At 43.0% G+C, this 18,698-nt stretch overlaps 2 protein-coding genes across 3 annotated transcripts in view; both read right to left on the reverse strand.

The window, feature by feature from the left end:
* ABAT (4-aminobutyrate aminotransferase) overlaps window positions 1-1,198 on the reverse strand; it is a 48,531-nt gene extending 47,333 nt beyond the window's left edge. The window contains exon 1 of the mRNA XM_079320736.1: window positions 1,088-1,198. The gene's annotated coding sequence lies outside the window, so the exon portion shown is untranslated. The remainder of the gene's footprint in view (window positions 1-1,087) is intronic.
* A 3,640-nt stretch (window positions 1,199-4,838) lies between these two features.
* METTL22 (methyltransferase 22, Kin17 lysine) lies at window positions 4,839-13,574 on the reverse strand. Of its 2 annotated transcripts, XM_079320792.1 has the most exons (10): window positions 13,271-13,573; window positions 11,180-11,527; window positions 10,819-10,859; window positions 10,589-10,733; window positions 10,076-10,147; window positions 9,927-9,980; window positions 9,309-9,389; window positions 8,236-8,338; window positions 7,299-7,467; window positions 4,839-5,640 (listed from the first exon to the last, which is right to left on the reverse strand). In XM_079320792.1, the coding sequence occupies exons 1-10, from the start codon at window positions 13,467-13,469 to the stop codon at window positions 5,605-5,607; spliced, it is 1,248 nt and encodes a 415-aa protein (XP_079176918.1). In that variant the 5' UTR covers window positions 13,470-13,573; the 3' UTR covers window positions 4,839-5,604. The 2 variants fall into 2 exon arrangements, with proteins under 2 accessions (XP_079176918.1, XP_079176919.1); XM_079320793.1 differs by lacking the exon at window positions 9,309-9,389 and having other exon boundaries at window positions 13,271-13,574.
* Window positions 13,575-18,698: the final 5,124 nt, after the last annotated feature.

An 18,698-nucleotide genomic window follows, 5' to 3' on the forward strand; every position in this document is an offset into this window, starting at 1 on the left:
CCTCCAAGTCTGCATTTGTAACTCCAGTCAGGGAAGACAAACTGCCCCCAGACAGAATCTGCCCAACACTCACACTACAGAAAAGGCAAGTACAACAAAAGAAAAAACACAACAAGCACTGCAAAATTGCCAATTCAATTCATAACACAATAACCAGATTATAACAGGATTCAGTAGGTAACTTCCTTACTGTAGAGCTTCCAGAAGATAACTCTACTAACCCCCCCCCCCTTTTACAGCAGTTGGCTTTCATCCTTTACCAAATCCCTTCAAACTGTAAGAGCAAAGACCCTTTTAAGAGCCCATACCCATCAATTGTGCCTTTGAACTGCAGGGCAAAATCCAGTATATGTAAGCCTGAACATTCATTACTGATTACAAAATTACTTGGAAATCTCCCACAGCAGTTCAGTTTCTCTGCATATCGTTTCCTTCTCTGTTAATTTCATAAACAGAGATGGAGAACCACCAGAAGAGGCAAAAGCCAAGCTAGGCAGAGGCAAAGCTCTGGCTGAGGAGCCCCACACTGCTTTAACACGGTAAGGGAGGTGATGCTAAGGATGTACCAGTCCAAAGCATGAGGAATTGGCTGGGTTTTGCATCACCAGCACCAGAGGAGAGCAGGAAACTGAACAGCGCAGCTGAAGGGCTGTACCAGGCCTCCACCAACAGCACCCACAGCCGCCTGCGATCGCAGCCAGGGGAGCCCCCCCGCCGCACGCAGCTTTTGCTCCGGGCTCTGTGCCCTCGCTTCCCTTCCCCTCTCCGTGCCGGGCCCACCCGCCGGGGCGGCTGCCGGGGCACGGGGCATCCCGAGCCCGCGGGAGCAGCGAACGCGCCGCGCTCCGCCGTGCCCGGGGACACCCCGCGGGCTCCGGCCGGGCCCCGAGCGGGCAGGACGGCACCGGCCCCGCGACCCCCGCCCGCCAGCGGAAGCTTCGCGGTCGCGGCCCGGCGCCGCCCCCCTCCCCGCAGGGTGCGCCGGGCCGGGGACCCGGCGGAAGGGCAGCAGCCAGCGGGCACCGCGGGGATGGGGACGGGGCCCCGCGGGGAGTCCCGCCCGCTAGCGGGCGGCTCGGGCGCTCACCGGGAGGTGCAGTGCTGCCGGGCTGCGCGTCCTGCGGCGGCCGCGCCGGGCCGAGCCGAGCCGAGCCGAGCGAGCTGGGCCGGCCGCGCTCCCGCCGGCCCCGCGCGCCGCAGCCAATCAGCGCCGCCGCCCGCGGCCCCGCGCCCGCCGCGACCAATGGGGGAGCCGAGCCGGGGCTCGCCCCCGCCGGGAGGGGCGGGGCCGCGGCGACCCTCAGGGACACGGGGCGGGGGCCAGCGGGGTCGGCGCGGCGGGGTCCCTTGGCCGGGGGCTGCCCGCGCTCCTGTCCCCTCGGCCCGGGGGCTGCCCGCGCTCCTGTCCCCTCGGCCCGGGGCTGTCCCCTCGGCCCGGGGGCTGCCCGCGCTCCTGTCCCCTCGGCCCGGGGCTGTCCCCTCGGCCCGGGGGCTGCCCGCGCTCCTGTCCCCTCGGCCCGGGGGCTGCCCGCGCTCCTGTCCCCTCGGCCCGGGGCTGTCCCCTCGGCCCGGGGGCTGCCCGCGCTCCTGTCCCCTGCCCCGCGTCCCCCTGCTCTCTGCCCCACCGCGTACCCGCCTCAAGGGCAGCACAGCCCCTTCCCTAACTGCGAGGGGGGTCCGTGCCTGCACCGGTCCAGCTCCACTGACACCCACTGTCCTTTCCTTATTGCCTCGTATTTACCCGCTGCCACTTGGGACATACTGAATTTAGAAGAGGCAGCAGCTGAGAAGGTATTTTGGTCTTCTAACTCTTATTAGAAATTCAAATTAAACCAAGTGTGATGTCAGAGTCCAAATTTAAAACCCTGATCTTCACCAGCATTTAAGCCTGGCCTGGACAAATCACGGTTTTGTTGTAGACAGTAGTGGACTGAAGTAGCTTAAATCCCAAATTAGCCCCTTCGGCTCAGTTGCTGCTTGGTTCAGCCACAGCAAGGTTGTATTTGTTGACACAGTGCTGTCCTTAAAGCTCCAACCCAGTAATAACTATTACTATGTATCTCATCCACAGCAGAACCTATGGCAAACATGTTGAACCCCACCTGGACTCTCATCCTACAGAATTCCGTATCTCATTCACAGTATCGGTTTCCTTCTAAACCTCAGACCTGGCTACAAAAGGTCAGTAAGAGCCTCTGCAATCTCCCCCTCCATGCCGTCCTGTGAGCAGCACAGGCACCCTGCCCCGGGCGACTCCACAGAGCTGATTCACAGCAGATGCACGCCCGGGCGCCTCCACCCAAGGCTCCCGGGAGTCCTGCAGCAGCTGAAAGCCACCAGACAGGAGGGCTGGAGAGGACACAAGGCAGGAATGGGCTCCGAGAGGCCGGAGCTGCTCTTTTGTGCTGCAGCACCATCAATCTGCAGATGGTGTTACAGGATCCTTCTGTCCCTGCACACACCACTTGAGGCTAGGCAATCTACGCCTCCTCATTTCCACTCACCCTGCCCAGAACCCTTATGTCTGTCAGTTTATTCCAGCAAGAAAGATTTAATAGTACAAAATCACACGGGAGACTGCAGTGTAGCCATTCAAATGGCAGTAAGGCATTTTTATCCTAAAGGATAAGGAAGCACTAGAACAGATTACTGGGAGAAATACAGGATCTCTACGATGAGAGCCTTTGATAACACTTATCAAGAGTCTCAGATGAACATGATTCTGTTCTGAGATGACTACAGAGCAGATAATTTCCTGGCACCCCTTCTGATCATCCTACAATGTAAACCTGCTACTGATATCCCATAGAACAAGAACAGAGCAGTGAAATTTACTTTTTTCATTGTATTTTCTGTCCAACTCTCTGTCAACTTTCTTGCCTGATTTATTACATGTATTTTTACTTAACTTTGAGGCAGGAATTATGTTACTTCTAATTATTGTTAACATCTTAGATATCTTACTCACTATCTGACGAGTATCCCCTTGGAATATTTGCTGAAGAAGCTTAGAGAATACACTCCCAAGATAGGGATGTTCCTTTGCATCTCTTCTTGCTCACACCGGTGGGGCTGGCCTGGGCATTGTGTAAATAAACACAAACACACACACATATAAATGTAGATATTTTGTTACTGCCTTTAAGTGCTGGTATTGTTAAAGAAATTCCATGTGCCATCTGCTGGGGGAAACTTTCTCTGAGGCCATCTGCTGTACTGACACAGCTGACTGCACTGCTGGCAGCATAGAGAGGCAGTTATTTCTCAAGAGGAAGCTTTATTCTGTTAATCCACCAACTTGCAGCACAGATGCAAAGGGCACACAAAAAGAGTCAAGATGAGTCTGTAAAAGAACACAAACCTCTGGACCTATGTCAGTCATGGCGTGACAGTCTGGCAGCAAGAAATAGCCCATTTTCAAATCCTCCTACTTCACTTGAACCTCCAAAGTGTTCACATTACAAATACCATGATCACACTCAGGAAGTGAACTGCACTTTAAAGACAAGTTGCTAAGCATTAAGTGAATAATTTTCAATTTACTTGCAGATTGAAAAATCTCTGCAAGTTTGAGACAGGCAGCTTTCCTTGCCATGCCATAACAAGCAGACAGGAATTCAGCAACACATTCCCAATGATGGCCCTGACTGCAGCACAGGAGTCAGCTGGATTTGATCTCAATAATCCAGTGGAAAACTATATTGGCAATTAGGTTTCCTGGGAATCAAAAACATAGAATTCAGATTGCAAAACTACTATAACCAACACTATGGAAGGGGAAAACATACAACTGGAACACAAAATATGCTCAGCAAGTAGAAAGCTCAGACACACAAAATTATATCTACAATTTTTAAGATGTTGTTTACCAGAATGAAAAAAACAAAACAAACAAAATGAAACCCAGAAATACAACTGCCAGGGACAAAGAGCTTAATCTTCTGGTGAAAATGGAAAAGGACTGGAACTAGTTAGTGATGGATGTAGAAGTCCACAAACAGTTGAGTTAATGAACAATCTCATGATAGTTATCTGCTATAGAACTTTGAGATGCAATATAAGTCCTCATCTTCTCAGGAATGAGAAGTCCCCATCTCACACACACACTCACACACACACACACAAGGTACATCCACTTTTTCCTTGAATGTTGCCTGAAAACCCTAAACTGCTGGAGGCAGCCTCCTAAAGCTACTGCCAAAAAGTAGGCAATTAAACACCATCTTTTTTTCAGGATTATTTCCACTGTAACTTCATCTGCAAGTCTAGGTGAGAAGTGCAGAACCACACATGCCACCTAAACTGTTACTCCAAAATACAATGTTGTCAAACGAGAAAGGAACAGGGTGTTGAACAAACTGTAAAATGTTTTGACTCAAAGTGTTGTACAGCAGATGGAGCTGCAAGGATGGCCTACAAATAGCCACCTACACTTGAGAACACCCAGCAATGATAAATATACAGAACCTATCCCATCAAGGGAGTGCCTTTAACTTTTTTCTACTGCAAAATGACACACAGGACGTTCACAACAAAGCAACTCTCAAAAGTTTCACCTTTGCTTCTCTTAAGAGAAAGTCAGTTTTCCAAGCGAAAACTTCACCTCCACAGCTGAATAGAAATATTCAAAGGTTTTAATTTAAGTCCCTACTTTCTCTTCTCTCACAGAAATGAAGGATTTGCAGGTGAATTAGCTGTTGATAATTTGAGATAACTTTGAGAAATCCTGTGTGAAAAAAACCATGGGATTCCCCAACTGCCCACACTACTTCACATCAGCTCAAACTCATTCTTGTACAGCCTTCAAAAAATCATTACTGAAATAAGCAGCTACATTAAAAAATAGTTGAATCTACCAAAGTTAGTAACATTATATAACAAACCAATAAACACTAGATTGGGAATTGTTGGATTAACATCTTCCTTTATGTGGTACCTTCTTATCCTCAACCTGCCTAGGACAGAATAGCTTAAAATTCCTGCAGGACAATATAGGGTTAACCTCCTATACTCCAAAAGCTCTGTGGAGTATTTTCAGAGCCTCAAACAAAATGCATCTTGTCTCCTTTCAATTCAGACAGTGGCCCTAAACTAGAGTGATTTAATTTATATAGGACAAACTGAGAATTAAGGGCCAAGTTTCATAAACAAATCTCTTAAATAAAATTTAATTCATGACAAACAAGTCTTGCCCATAACATTGTTTCACAAGTGTCCATAAATAATGTGTGGAACTGGGGTTAGACTGAGAACAATGCCCATTTTGTGTAAACTAAACAGGGAAATGCATGACATCTGCAAATCAGCCACATGGAAAAGGTTAAATACTTCTTTGCCAGTCTCTGAAAGTGAAGTCATCAATCCCAAAGTGACCCACGTGTCACTGGCACTGTCTGGCATCCAGCAGGCACTCTGAAACATCAAAGAAATCATGTCCAAGTGCACAAGTCCAAGAAACAAAGTGCCAAAACCAAAAAAGTAAAGCAAAACAGCATTGCAATACTTTCTGAGAACACAATTCCACTTTTCTTGGGATGAAGATCCTTAACAGAACATCAAAACAGCCCTTCTCCTTAGGTAAAGATCTCTTTTCTCATGGGCCTGTCATGTTAGGTGTTCAGCCATGACCTTCCACAATTCCTGCAGGAGCAGAAAAAATACATACAGGTATTTTCTCACATCAGTAGGTTGCAATTATGAAAAAGTTCAACATGCTGACTGTAAGACATATTTTAAGACATACCCTATATACCTCCATCTATAGATAGTATCCATGGATGGATGGATAGCAAATCCATGTCTGTAATCTCCTGGGACAATTAGGAAATTATCTTTGAAACAGAGCACTATAGATGATTGCTTCATTCTTGTAGCAAGATTTAAAAAATAATGTACATTTAGTATAAAGTAATTTGTTTTAAAATAGTTTGAAATTAGTTAGTCAGAGCATGGTGCTAGTAATGCCAGGGTTGTGGGCTGGATTCCTGTATGAGACCCTTCACTTAAGAATTGGATTTAATTGTCCTTGTGGGTCACTTCCAACTCAGAATATTCTGTGATTCTGTCATTTCACTGATCTGCATGATCTTCTGCAGTATTTTCACTGATAATCTTGCTATTTTTCTTAGCCTGTGTTGACAAATGGTTCCAATAATGCTGGTAAATAAAACAGCTGAAGAAATAATTTACTGAGGAATCAGTGTCTCACAAATGCACAGCATACACAAACACACATCCCTTTTTCAATCTGCCAGACACTAAGGATGAAAAATCCTTAATCACTTCATTTCTTTAGAATATATTAATACATGCCTTGTCTGCTCCACAGAGGATAATTAAGCAAATTATCACATACTTTTCACCATGAGATCTTTCAAATGTAGCAATATACTTAATGATAAATAAAAACACAGGCATTTGAAAAATAGATAGATTTTGAGGATCAGTGGCCTTCCTCAAAGCAGCCAGGGAATGAGTTTACATATTTATCTATAATCCAGGTGTCCTTGTAAAACATTTAAACAAGTTTTACACGTGTTTTATGCCTGAAGGTTATCAGCATTAAGTAAAATAAATCAGTCTCATGAACTAACTGTGGCCCCTGTCATCTCACTATGCATTCACACAGTATGTTGACTACAACATCATCATTTCTTGGTACCAGACTTGCAATCCAGAACAAGATTTGCAACTCCTCTAAAAGATTAATTAGACTGGATTGTTCTAGAAGTCTGTTAACTGTTAGTTACCCAGCATAATATTCCTAAGAGTAGATAATTTGGAAAAAAATGGAGAAAGAGAACCATAAGTGCTTGAGAGGTAATTAGATAATCAGAAATACTACGTCTGACATGTTTCTCAATAACAGAAGTTTATAGCTAATTGTCTTCTTCACAGATATTAGATTATTTCCTGAACTCTGAACTGGAAAAGGAATTACTAAAAACCTGAAATGAAAGCTCTCCCACAAGATAATAAATTTCCCATTTTCCAGTTCAATCACAAAAATGGCATTTTACAAAGTAAAAGTCTCTTACCCTTTGAAGAACTGAGTGCAATTTCAGCCACTTTACTGCTGGTGACAGAAAATCAATTCTGTCCCAGCCAAAACCAGGACATGTCAATCTAGTACAGGTTATGTAAGTACAAGCAAGGATCATTTTAAATCAAAAAAGCTAAATGGAAATAAAAGGTAGTGTTTATTCTCCTGTTCTTCCTTCATGTTACATAAACAGCTGATAACTAATTTGAGATGATTGGCCTGACACATTACATTTATTTTCATGAATGCCACTTACCAACTGCTCGATTCGTTCATAAACAAGGAACTGGCAGAAATCAAGCTTAATGGGCTCCACTGTATATTTCATTTTTCCATCTTGGAGATTCTCCAAATCATTTAGAGTATTTCTAAAATGAGTGTAGGCTTCACATGTAATATCCATATGTCTTAAAGTGAAATTCAGCCTGGCAAAAGAGTATTTCATTCAGAATATCTCTCTTACACTGGCATCTTAAATAGGTGTGTTAACTTCCCTCAGCTAAGGAAAAATGGATCTTCTCAGCATAATTATCTCCCTCCAAAAGAAGCCAAAAAAATGTACACCCCCCATTTCTGAAAAGCAGAAAAGATGTTATGTCAGCATCAATACACAATTACTCTTGGATGAAACTTTCTATTGATTTTAGGGCACTTTGCCACAACAGAATCATTGGCTTGGCTTCCTGGACAAGCACCTGGCAACAAAGCACAGGAAGAATTACTGCCTACATCTCTCTATAGAGATTTAAGCAAAGCCTATTTGTGTATCAGCTTATGAATGGACTCCAATACACAACTACTTAAAACAGTCATTGATTCCTTGAAAGCAAACAAGAAAAACTGTTCTGGAGTCACTCAAGCTGGGAAATAAATACCCTAATTCTAAACCACTGCCTTCCACCCTGTGACTTCAAAACCACATAGCAAATGTTGTCAGGCATTATAGACTACATCAATCTAGCCACCTATTTATTCTTAGTTGCACAGAGGTTATCTCAGGTGAGGCAAAGGAAGGACAACAGAAGGCAAACTTTTTAAACTCAAATTCTGAATTGATAAAAATTAAGCATATATGCTTGTCCTGAGCATATACTGTAGCCTGTGATCATCTGATACAATGAAAATCAGAAGTCAAGCTTTAATTAAAACACATAAAGTGTTTAGTGCTTTTTACATTAAGTTCTTGGTAATACCTCTTTTCCAGTGCTAAGTAAACAGTGCAAGAATTTCTCAAGTTGTGTGTGATTCTATACAGAGTTCTGAACAAGGCATCTGTCAGGTCATCATCATAGAACACTATAAAAAAACAAGATAAAGAGATTAATTATGTATAATTAAGGATAAAATTTACTTAAGTGCCCATTATGAAACAACTACAAGCCTAAGTTTGATTACTCCAGTCAAACAAGTTGTTTTTTTATCTAAGTGCAAAGTACATTTCTAATGGCAACAGCTGACCCTGTAAGAGTATCACTGCTGCTACTTATGCCAGGCTTTCTTTAAACTTTCTCTCATCAGAGGGGAATAATTTGTCAGACAATTTACAAGCTTTGACAAGAATTCCTTCAGCCTGGAAATAATCTTACTACAAAGCTAAAAAAACAGGGTATGAGAGAGTAGAGAGCCTCTTTTCTTACAAAAAACCCACATCAGGCCATAATTAATTTACCATTATAACCAGATCTCACTTGAAAGCAGTCTTGCAACTCCTTTCAATATCATAACTAAACCAAATTCTCCTTTATTTATAGATCAAAACAATGGTTTTCCTACATAGATAAGCTAGGCTGTAGTCCTTCACATAAGCAAGAAAAAAAGCTGAAAAGTGATATCCAAAGGCATAGATGGGAAAGTGCAGCATCTGGAGCTGTTATTCACATTATAGAAAATCCTAGTCCAACGACCTACTTATCACTATTTGCACAGAAGTTATGTAACACAGGACAAGGATAGGACAACACAACTCTTCTGACTCTTTAGTTACTTGTGGTTGTGTTGAGCAATTTAATTAGTCACAAAGAATTAACACACCAAAGAAAAGAAAGAGCTACTGGCTTGCAATATCTGTTCTCATAATTGCTAATTCAGAATGTAAATATAAGTGCTTAGGAAAGAAAAATGCAGGCAGGAATATTTAAAGTAGAGCTTTGGCAAATTAGGTAAGGATCTGACCTATTAGATTTTAAAAGCAAACTAGGTACATTTAAATTGTTACTCATAATGCTCAATTGTTTGATTTAAAAGCTTACTGTTTATATTTCCCTACCATCAGCTGCCATTATAACAGAACAGTGATCAAGCAAATCAGCAATCTCTTCTTCAGACCAGCTATAAGGAGCTTCAGGATCTGTAAGAAAGAATAAGGTTTTGGTGTAAATGATTAAATGTCTCAAATGACTGGAGAAAAGGAACTTCTAGGCTCCTGTGGGCAGCTGCTACTCCATAAACAGAGCACACCCCTCAAGGGAAATCAAAACCTTCCCTGTTCATTTTCTGAAGGTCCCCCAGTCCTCTGCTCTTTCTGTATTATGTCCAACCCTCCCAAGGCTGACTGGCAGGCAAAAGTTTTCTTTCACTTCAAAATCCACAATCCTGTAGCAAGATGACAGCTTTCAATACATTATAGCAAGCACACCTTTAAACAAAAGCCCAGATATATCCTTATATAACTTTTGATTAATCTTCCTATTTTATCATGCTTTAAAAAAGATATTCTTCATTAAAAGAATCATTATTTGAAAGTCTAATAAACATAAAACCTTTTCAATTGGCAGTATCAAATATTATCATTAACCAGAATGTTCTTTGAGGCCTAACAGAGGCTTTAGAATATGTAACACCAAACATCAAGCCCAATCTAAAATGACCCATTAAAAGCACCTACCAGTGCAGAATTCATCTTTCAGCCAATCCAGTTCTTTCACTTTAATTTCCCCTCCTGGGGGTGGAGAAAGATCACATCAGTCACAAATGGCCTTTCAGACAGCACCTGGGCTAAAGTAAAGAGTCAGAATCTGACCATACAGCACTGACCTCCTGGCTCCATCAGGTGTTTGTTTAATGCAACATTTTGCTCACACATGGTCAGGAGATCTTCACCAACATCTGAAAAAGAAGTTATAATGATATTAAATAACAGGAATATTCTGTATGGGCCATGTATGCCTCAGACTAATAATCAAAGTTTCTCTCAAATCCATGACATTAAGGAAAATTCAGAGCAACTCTGTCCACTGATGATTGCTTCCCAAGTATCCTTCTTCCCTTTGTCTTTCAGTTCAAAGCTCTGAGCAGCCCTTGAAGAAAGAAGTTAGATCCTTACACTACCTATTTTAATCTGGACACACTGTCTTGAGTCCACTGCAACATATCCTGCTTTAAACTCTTGAGAAAAATTCCTGTTATTTTTCAGTAAATAACACAAACTGATATGCATTAATAAAAAATTATTAACTATAACTGAACAGATGAGTCTGAAAATACCAGGGTGAAAGCACTGCTTTGGGAAGTTTCATGGAAATATTTAACTGAATAGAACTGCCTTACCTGTGCAATAAACTCTCTTGGCAACTGTTCCCATGATAACACTGGTAATTCCAGTGCCTCCTCCAAGCTCCAGCACAGAGCAGCACCTGAACGTGTCCCTTTTAAAGAGAATGTAATCAGCCAGAAGGAAGGCAGCACGCCAGACCTGGGGACAAGGCAGCCACTTAAAACTGAGTCACTTCTGAAGCACATCCCATGAAAATCAAGATACTACAAGGCAGAACACGTACTTGTTTACCAACATCTTCTAAGGGGGTTGCCATAGTGTGCTCTGTGGAAATGAGAGCAGAGCAGAAAATAATTACCTCAAAATTGTTCAAATCAAGCTCCACAGTGACAGGTTTGAAACTAAGGCTGTGCTTCCCTTTCAAATACAGAACTAAATACTCTTCACTCTATAGAACAATGCTAGATGGTGCCAAACACACAGAGAAAAAAGGTACATTTTTATTTGCAATACCACAGTATTATGTTCATTATTTTCTTTCACTTAACAAACTATTGTTCCATTTCAAAAAAAACCTATTTTTCTTTTGTTTTACAGATACGTATTTGTCACATTTCTCCCTGAGTGAAAAATGGATTATTTACCTATTTTAACAACATCACTGCAAGTGCACTCCTGCTCTTCATCCTCAAAAGCATCTTCTTTCCCTTTCATCAGAATTACAGGACACACTATATCCCTCAAAAGATCCTCTGCTTGCAAATCAGAGGCACTTTGAGGCCTTCTGACCACTTCCAGGTCTCCATCATCATCTAGCAGAGCTTCTACTCCTTCACTATTTAATTCTCCTTTTTTAATGTTACTGCTGTCCTTGTCACACAGTTCATCTCCACTTCTGCACTGCTGTTCTCTTCCTGGGGTAATTTCTCTCACGTGTTTCCCAGATGCCAAATCTTCTGTGCTCCAAAGGAGTTTGAAACATGACAGGAACACTGTAAGAACACAGTGTGAGGGGAAAGGTTAAACACAGATGGGGCAGAACCTGTGCACAACTTGGACATGCATGAAATTTTGGTATGCATTACATGTATTAAAAAATGATATAGGTAACTTGAAATACAGTTTTATTTGCTATGAAGAACTATTTCTGTTATAAGTCCTGTCAGCAGAAATTAATGAAGCACTTTCAGAGTCCACTGGCTGACTCAGCATCTGCACAGCCACAATGGGCACATTCATCTGATTTAGTAATATCAATTTTAATTATTGGCAGAGGGCATGTTTCTTACATCCTCCAAAAGTCTTGTTCACAGAAGTTCAAACTAAGTTGAAAGCAGAATTAATATAACTTAGAAATAATTTATTTTGATTAAGATTCCTATCTTGAAAGAAAAAAGCACATTGTAGTAAAATGCAAGTTGAATTTTTGTTTACTGCTTTGAAAGTCTTTAGGAATTCAAGCAACTTCAAGCCTTGAAATTGGCTCAGTGTATAAGAGCAGAAATAAGTGCACAGGAGGCAAAGATGAAACTTCTGTAATTTTTTTTTTAAGGGCTCAAACTGATTATTCAAGGAGATTAAATGACTGAAGCTCTTCTCAATGACAAATTAATTAAAAATTAAAACTCTCCCAAAACACAGCAAAGTGGCACTGGTAGATTGTTATGGCAATAAAAGCTGTTGTACTACAATCCAATTCTTGTCTCAATAATCACAGGAATTTCCCAGACAGAGCTCATTCAGAGTAGGAGGAACACACTGTCACTTCCTTCTGTTGAAAGGTTCTCTGCACCATGCACAATCACAGCAAACACATCAAACAGCATGAAGACCCACCACAGCATTAATCACCTGGGTTTTGACCTGAACAGGGTCAAAATTATTATTAATTTATTTGTCAGGCCTATTTTGATATTTTTTCACATTGTCATACACCAGAATAGCTGCAGCAGGAGTTACTCTTTTTATGCCATAACTGAGTTTGAAAAAACAATTAACACGTCTGTCACAGCAGGACTTTTGTACAGAACATTTTGCCAGCAGCTTCAAGGTCAGCTCCCTTGACAATTTATAACAACCTACAAGCTGGCAATCAGCCAGGGGCATTTGCCAACTCATTTCCTCTACAGCCTTGACTCTTCAAACTCTATGTCAGTTAAAGCCATTGGTATTTTGAGTTTTCATATATTTTTTTAAGCAAACACCTCTCCCTAAAAAAAATCAAACCCAGAAAAATACCACAAAGCCTAAAGAAAGCTGACATGCTCCCCTGGAATACATGGCAAGCCACACAAACATTTAATTATATACTGATAGTTTATATTTTAAACTTGTTACACTGTTTAAAAACGCTGGGCTCTCACCTTTTGTTTGTGTATAAGAATCATCACAACCTTATTTTTAATCATGATACCCAAAGTGCTATATTGACTCTACTGCTTAATGAACAAATACATTAAATTAAACCTGCGAGTGAGTTAATTTGGTTACTCTTTCTCAAAAAGCAATTTAAGTTTAATTTTTAAGGCGGGCTCTCTACGAGTTTTCATTTCTGGAGTTAATTTCACGGGAAGAACACAGCTAACCTTCTTTCTAAAGACTGAGTAGGAGGCGACCCTAATTACAAGTGGAATAAAATATGTAACTATTCCTATCAAGCTCTTAGAGGAGGATTCAGCCTCCCAAAGGTCTGAGTACAGGTGAAGCACAACTGCAGCAGTGCCAGCATCCCTTACCTGGCTGTCCCACTGCATTCAGCCGTACCATGAGGTGACTTTTGCTTGGGCAGTGCAGGTGAACATCCGACAGCACAGTGTCACTTCTGAACGTGGGGTTATCCATCTGCTTCTCTGCTAGAGCTCCCCTGCAGTGCTCAAACAGCCCCTTGTGCAGAGCTGCCGCTGAGCGATCCCATTCTCTTCCTGGCGCAGGCATCCAGGTCTTGCTCACCAAGGGAACCTCAGCACATCGTTCCTGAGAAGGTGTGACGGTGCACGGCCCACCATGCTCCAAGACCAGTCACTCATCAGGATGTTCAACCTAAAACCAAACACAGGCAGCTTTTAGTGCTAGCCTGACACTGTCTGATCCTGCCCGTTCCTGGCGGGACCGGGGGCCCAGCGGGGCTCAGCCTGTCCCTGTCCCCACGGTGGCACTCGCCTGTCCCGTGTCTCATGGTAAAACCTGTCCCGGCAACCCACAGCAGGACCCGCGTCCCCCGCTCGGGTGCCACTTCTCCCCATTTTCCCCGCTCCGATCCCACCTCTCCCGTTCCCCTCGGATCCCACCTCTCCCGTTCCCCTCGGATCCCAGCTCCCCGTTTCCCCGCTCCGATCCCACCTCTTCCGTTCCGCTCCGACCGTTTCCCCGCTGTCGCTGAGGAGCCGGCGGCTCTTTCCCGCCCCTTCCGGATCCTTCCGGCCCATTCCGTCTCTTTCCGTCTCTTTCCGGCCCCTTCCGGCCCGTTCCGCCGCTCGCCTCAGGTGCGGTGCGCTCGGGGCTCGCCCGTTTTTGGGAATTACCGGGCGCCCAAAGCCGCGGGGCAGGCGGGGAGAGGCAGCGGCAGCAGCGCTGAGGCTCCCGCTCCACTTGCAGTTCCAACACGCGTTTCCTACTCGCCTTCTTTTATTAATTGTTTTTAGCGTCACTTGCCCCCTCTCGGTTCATCTGTAATTCCATGCCAAACCTACAAACGAAAAAAAAAGTGTGAAACCTCTGCGTAGGCAAATAGGTGTTTCTTCCTTAGTCAGATAATGTCAGAATGCCCTGGAATGTAAATTATTGTCTATATCTATTTCTAGATGTCTCCTCATCATCTGCCTCCCTCAACAAAGGCATTAATATTTATTAATATAAATAATATTCTAATAATATAAATAATTATTAAAATAATTATTAAAAATTAAATACTCTTTTTTACAGTCAAGAGTTTTGAGTGGCAGTGAAGTGGAAAACACAGAAGCCACTCAGATACCTCATTGCAGTTTCTGTGGGGAATTCTGTTGGATGAATATATGAAAAAATGCTTTAGAGCTTTGTTCTCCTTTTATCTGGCTCTTGTGAAAGAGCAGAACATTATTTTATTTCCCGTGGTGATACACTGCCACATAAATTATTACTGCAGTGTCTCTGCTGGGTGTTCCTCACTGCTCTGGAGTGCTAAGCAGGCAAAGCAGATTATATTTGTCACAAAATCTCACCAGTCTGCAGCAAGAGGCACTTATTGTACACAGGCTTTGTAGAATTAGAAGAGTAGCTAAAAAACTGCATTACATGGGGACTTTTAAACACAAAGGAGCATTGCATGAGAAATGGAGCTGCTGGTATTGCTTTTTAAAGAAATGCTGATATCTCGTTTTGGGCAAAGCAGGAACATCTCGTGCAGAAGGTCTGTGGCTCCAGGTGTGATAACGTGGGTGATAATGAAAATTGTTTAGGGAGCTGCAGTTTCTGAGCTACACACAAGAGGGCTTTGGCAACAAATCCCTGAGATGTATCTCTTTTTAAAGGATGCACCTCAGTTACATTTCCTCTCTTCCTCACAGCCATGTGACCTAGGACTTTGTTTAAATTTGCCTCACAGTCCAGAAAACTTTGCCAAAGCATAATTGCTTGTTTGAAATGATGAATTGTGCCTGTTTCATCATTGATCAAGTACCAAGAAGTTGCCTATGCTGGTTATTTCAGCTATGTCCTTCCTGTAATCCCCCTTTGAATTCAATGTCATGTGCTGACACTCCATGGGGTTTTTTTTGGCAGATCAGGTAATACTAAAAGTCAGGACATTGTATGTCTTGTAGTCTCTCATCAGAGATGAATTGTGACTGGTCAGTCTTTTTAAAAATTCATTGCAGGTTGTGACTCTTCAAAACTGGATGTGCACAAGTGCATGATGAAAAGATTAAATCTGAGAAGGAATAGCCCAGCCTCAGATCAAACTGCCAATAATTACTAATTTCCAAAGGCAGCAAATCTGAAAATTGTAATTGTGTATGTTGTCTAACAACTTTTCTCTTTTGAACCACAGGGGAAGTAATTGTGGTAAATTTAAAAGAACAATAAACTCCAGAATCCCATTAGCTTTACTGGAAGGCTGAATGGTAAAACTATTTGAATTTAATTCTCCATTAAAAAAAAAAAAAAAAACAAAACAAAAAACCAAAAAGCCCCAAAACAAACAAATACACAAAAAGCCCACAAAAAACAAAAACAAAAACAAAAACAAAAACAAAAAAAACAACAACAAAAAAACCCCACAACAACAACAAAAGCTTCCAAAAAGAAACCAGGAGAAAAAAAAAAGTGATATTTCCTGGAAAAAGATTGTGGATGAAATTAGGTGTGTTGATTGTGCTTGTTGCCATGGCAGTGATCAATTACAGTAATTGGTGCACACTTGCACTGGTTGCCTTTCCTACAGTCAGGTGGGTAAACATTGTGGGAATCCTTCCCTTCTCCAGTTTACAAAAAAATCTACTCCTAGTAATGCAGTCACCTCTTCACAAATACAGACAGGGCAGAGGAAGTGAAATAAATAAACACTGAGGAAAATGAAGGAATTCAGTGGGATTCTGCTGCACCTGAACAACACAGGTTCAGAACAGTTGAGAAGGAGCTGCCCTAGAGATGGATTTAACCTGCGAAAAGTCCATGGGAGCAAAGCTGGTGATTTCCAGAGCACAATGCCCTTTGAATCCTCCAGCACCCAGGTAACCCTGCAAGAACAGAGAGAGTAAAAGTTTCTTACACAAGCTTTGCCATGCTCAGCCTGGAAGACTGATAATTTTGCTGCATCACACTCTGGGGACTAATAATTGACTGCAAATTTGAGAGCATATTCTGAATTATCTTTGTTATTCTGTGCAGCAGATTGACACTAGCAGATGCAGCCAACACCTAGTCTATGCAAAGCAAAACGTTCCTTCTCCATAAAGCTAAGTCTAGATTAAAATTTGGAATCTTTTATGCTAAAGATCCTAGTTTAACATTCTAAGACCTCAGGAAATTGAAGCTGAGTCTCTAGAGAAACTAATTTGTACTGCTGGCTTTCCCCTTTCATTATAAACATTTCTCAATGAGTTCATTAAATTGTTTTTAAACTATGTTTGTAGTTTTCTGACTTTGCAGGAATTCTTTGTTCCCTAGCAAGGAATGAATGCCTAAAAACAATCATGTTGATGTGGAAATGAAACCTTTATGTAGACTTGATTTACTCTTGATATAAATGTTTGTCACCAGAGTCTGGTAAAAAAAAAAGGAGCTGAGGTTAGCAGGCTCTAACTTAGGTTTACTGTGAAGTTAGTCTAGACAGAATCTACAAGGACCTTTGCACATCTTGATGGCTAGATCATTTAATAATGCTAATAATGTTAATAATGTTTCTAGAAATAAGCATATGTACAAACATTGTGGGCCCCAAGATTAGAAGAAAACCTCTCCAAGACACAGAGTATCACTGATAAGCATCTCATACAACACCTGATTAACAGCTTGTATCCAACTGGGTTAAATGTTCCTGTAGTTTTATACTCTGCTTTCTCTTGGATTTAACTGAGGGGTGACAGTGGCAGATTGTGGCAGGGGAGTGATGATTCAGGTGTATGAGTGCCTGTGGTTCAGATTTATGAGAAGAGAACTGATAAAACCTCTGGCTAAGACATGGTATTTATGGAGCTAATTTAAACTCTCAAGTAACTGTGCACATATAGCTGGAAAAAAAGAGACAATCTTGGGATCCCAGTTCAGACTGGTGCCCCACGGCTTGTTCATTTTGTCTCATGGCCTTAGTTAGTCTAACAAAACATTTCACTTTGCTTCATTAACTTTGTATCACCCAAACATTGCAAAGGAAGTAGCAGCTGCCTGGTGTGCGGAACTACAGAGGCGTTTTCACAGATTACAAACACAACTTGGAGATGTGAGAAATAGATGGCAAGAGCTCAGAATAATGCTCTAGGTGCTTAACAGTGTATTCCTGAATCTAAAAACTATTATGTTCCCAGCCTTCCAGTAGTTTTGCAGAGCAAAATGTGGTCTCTAGTATTGATGATCACTGTGTTTATTTAGACACTCTGTCTCAAGGAAGATGTTCCTTTTAACTGATCCTACTGCTGAAACCCTACTGGTTCACGATAGCTTGTTGCCATGGATGGGTAATGATGTCACATTCTGCCCAGTGTCCATGCCAGAAAATAAATGAGAATGACTTTTTTAATTACTCAGAGTTACTTAGCAATTCCCTGGAAGGCCTGTAGTGAATTACAAGGAAGAAAACAAGATGCCCCATTGACCCTACCTGCACAGTATCTTTATGCCAGTGAAGAGACGCAGTAAAACACCAGAGTAAATTCTCTGGAGGTTGGAAAACAAGGTTCTATTACTGAAATTCACTTTGTTACTCAACAGGTTTCAGCGGGCTGAAGATGAGCAGGAGGCTGGGTGAAATGTGGCTTTAGGGCTCACACAAGAACACCTTCCTAACTATGGTTTCTGAAAAAGGGAGCCTCGGTGACACTGACAGGAAAATGATCCCGAGCAGGGTACAGACATCACTGCACCAGGCAGTAAATACCACTCTAAATGCCACGCTACTGCCTTCTCTCACACCCACTCAAATTAGGTTAGAACTGGCCTTTTGAGGTCGGCATCTGGAAAGCACGGAACAAGAGGGAATCTTTTGTAAATATACCAGGCTGCAGGAACACCAACCCTGTCTGTGTTCCCCAAACCCCAGCACATGCTTCCTCCCCTCAAAGACAGTGGTGTTTGGAGCGCGGGAGCTTTGTCCCCTCCGGGCTGAGCCCATCCCGAGGCTCCGGAGCCATCGGGATCCCACGCCCGTGGTTGTGACACGCTGTCGCTTCCCGTGGGGCGCGCCCGATCCATCGCGGGGGCTCCGCGCACGCCTGCGGGGCTCGGGGCTGGCAGCGGGGTGAGCGGGGGCTCCGTGGGGCTTCGGGGTGCCCGGTCCGCCCTCTGGGTGCCCGTTCTACTCTGGAGATGCCCGCTCCGCCCTCTGGGTGCCCGCTCCGCCCTCTGGGTGCCCGTTCTACTCTGGGGATGCCCGGTCCGCCCTCGGGGTGCCCGGTCCGCCCGGGGGCGCGGAGCAGCCGGGGCGGGGCTCGGGGCGCGCCACCTGCGCGGAGCGGGGCCGGGCGAGGCGCG

The sequence above is a fragment of the Erithacus rubecula genome (genome assembly GCF_903797595.1).
Source record: "Erithacus rubecula genome assembly, chromosome: 17".
Lineage (NCBI taxonomy): Eukaryota > Metazoa > Chordata > Aves > Passeriformes > Muscicapidae > Erithacus > Erithacus rubecula.

What these genes read in the sequence shown, in the direction of transcription:
- METTL22 (XM_079320792.1), bottom strand. Translation starts at nt 13,469, where the DNA reads ATGCCTGCGCCAGGAAGAGAATGGGATCGCTCAGCGGCAGCTCTGCAC. An exon ending in ACACCTGATGGAGCCAGGAG is followed by an intron (nt 9,981 to 10,075) that starts GTCAGTGCTGTA and finishes CTCCACCCCCAG; the next exon opens with GAGGGGAAATTAAAGTGAAA. An exon ending in TACTTAGCACTGGAAAAGAG is followed by an intron (nt 7,468 to 8,235) that starts GTATTACCAAGA and finishes CTCTTTTGCCAG; the next exon opens with GCTGAATTTCACTTTAAGAC.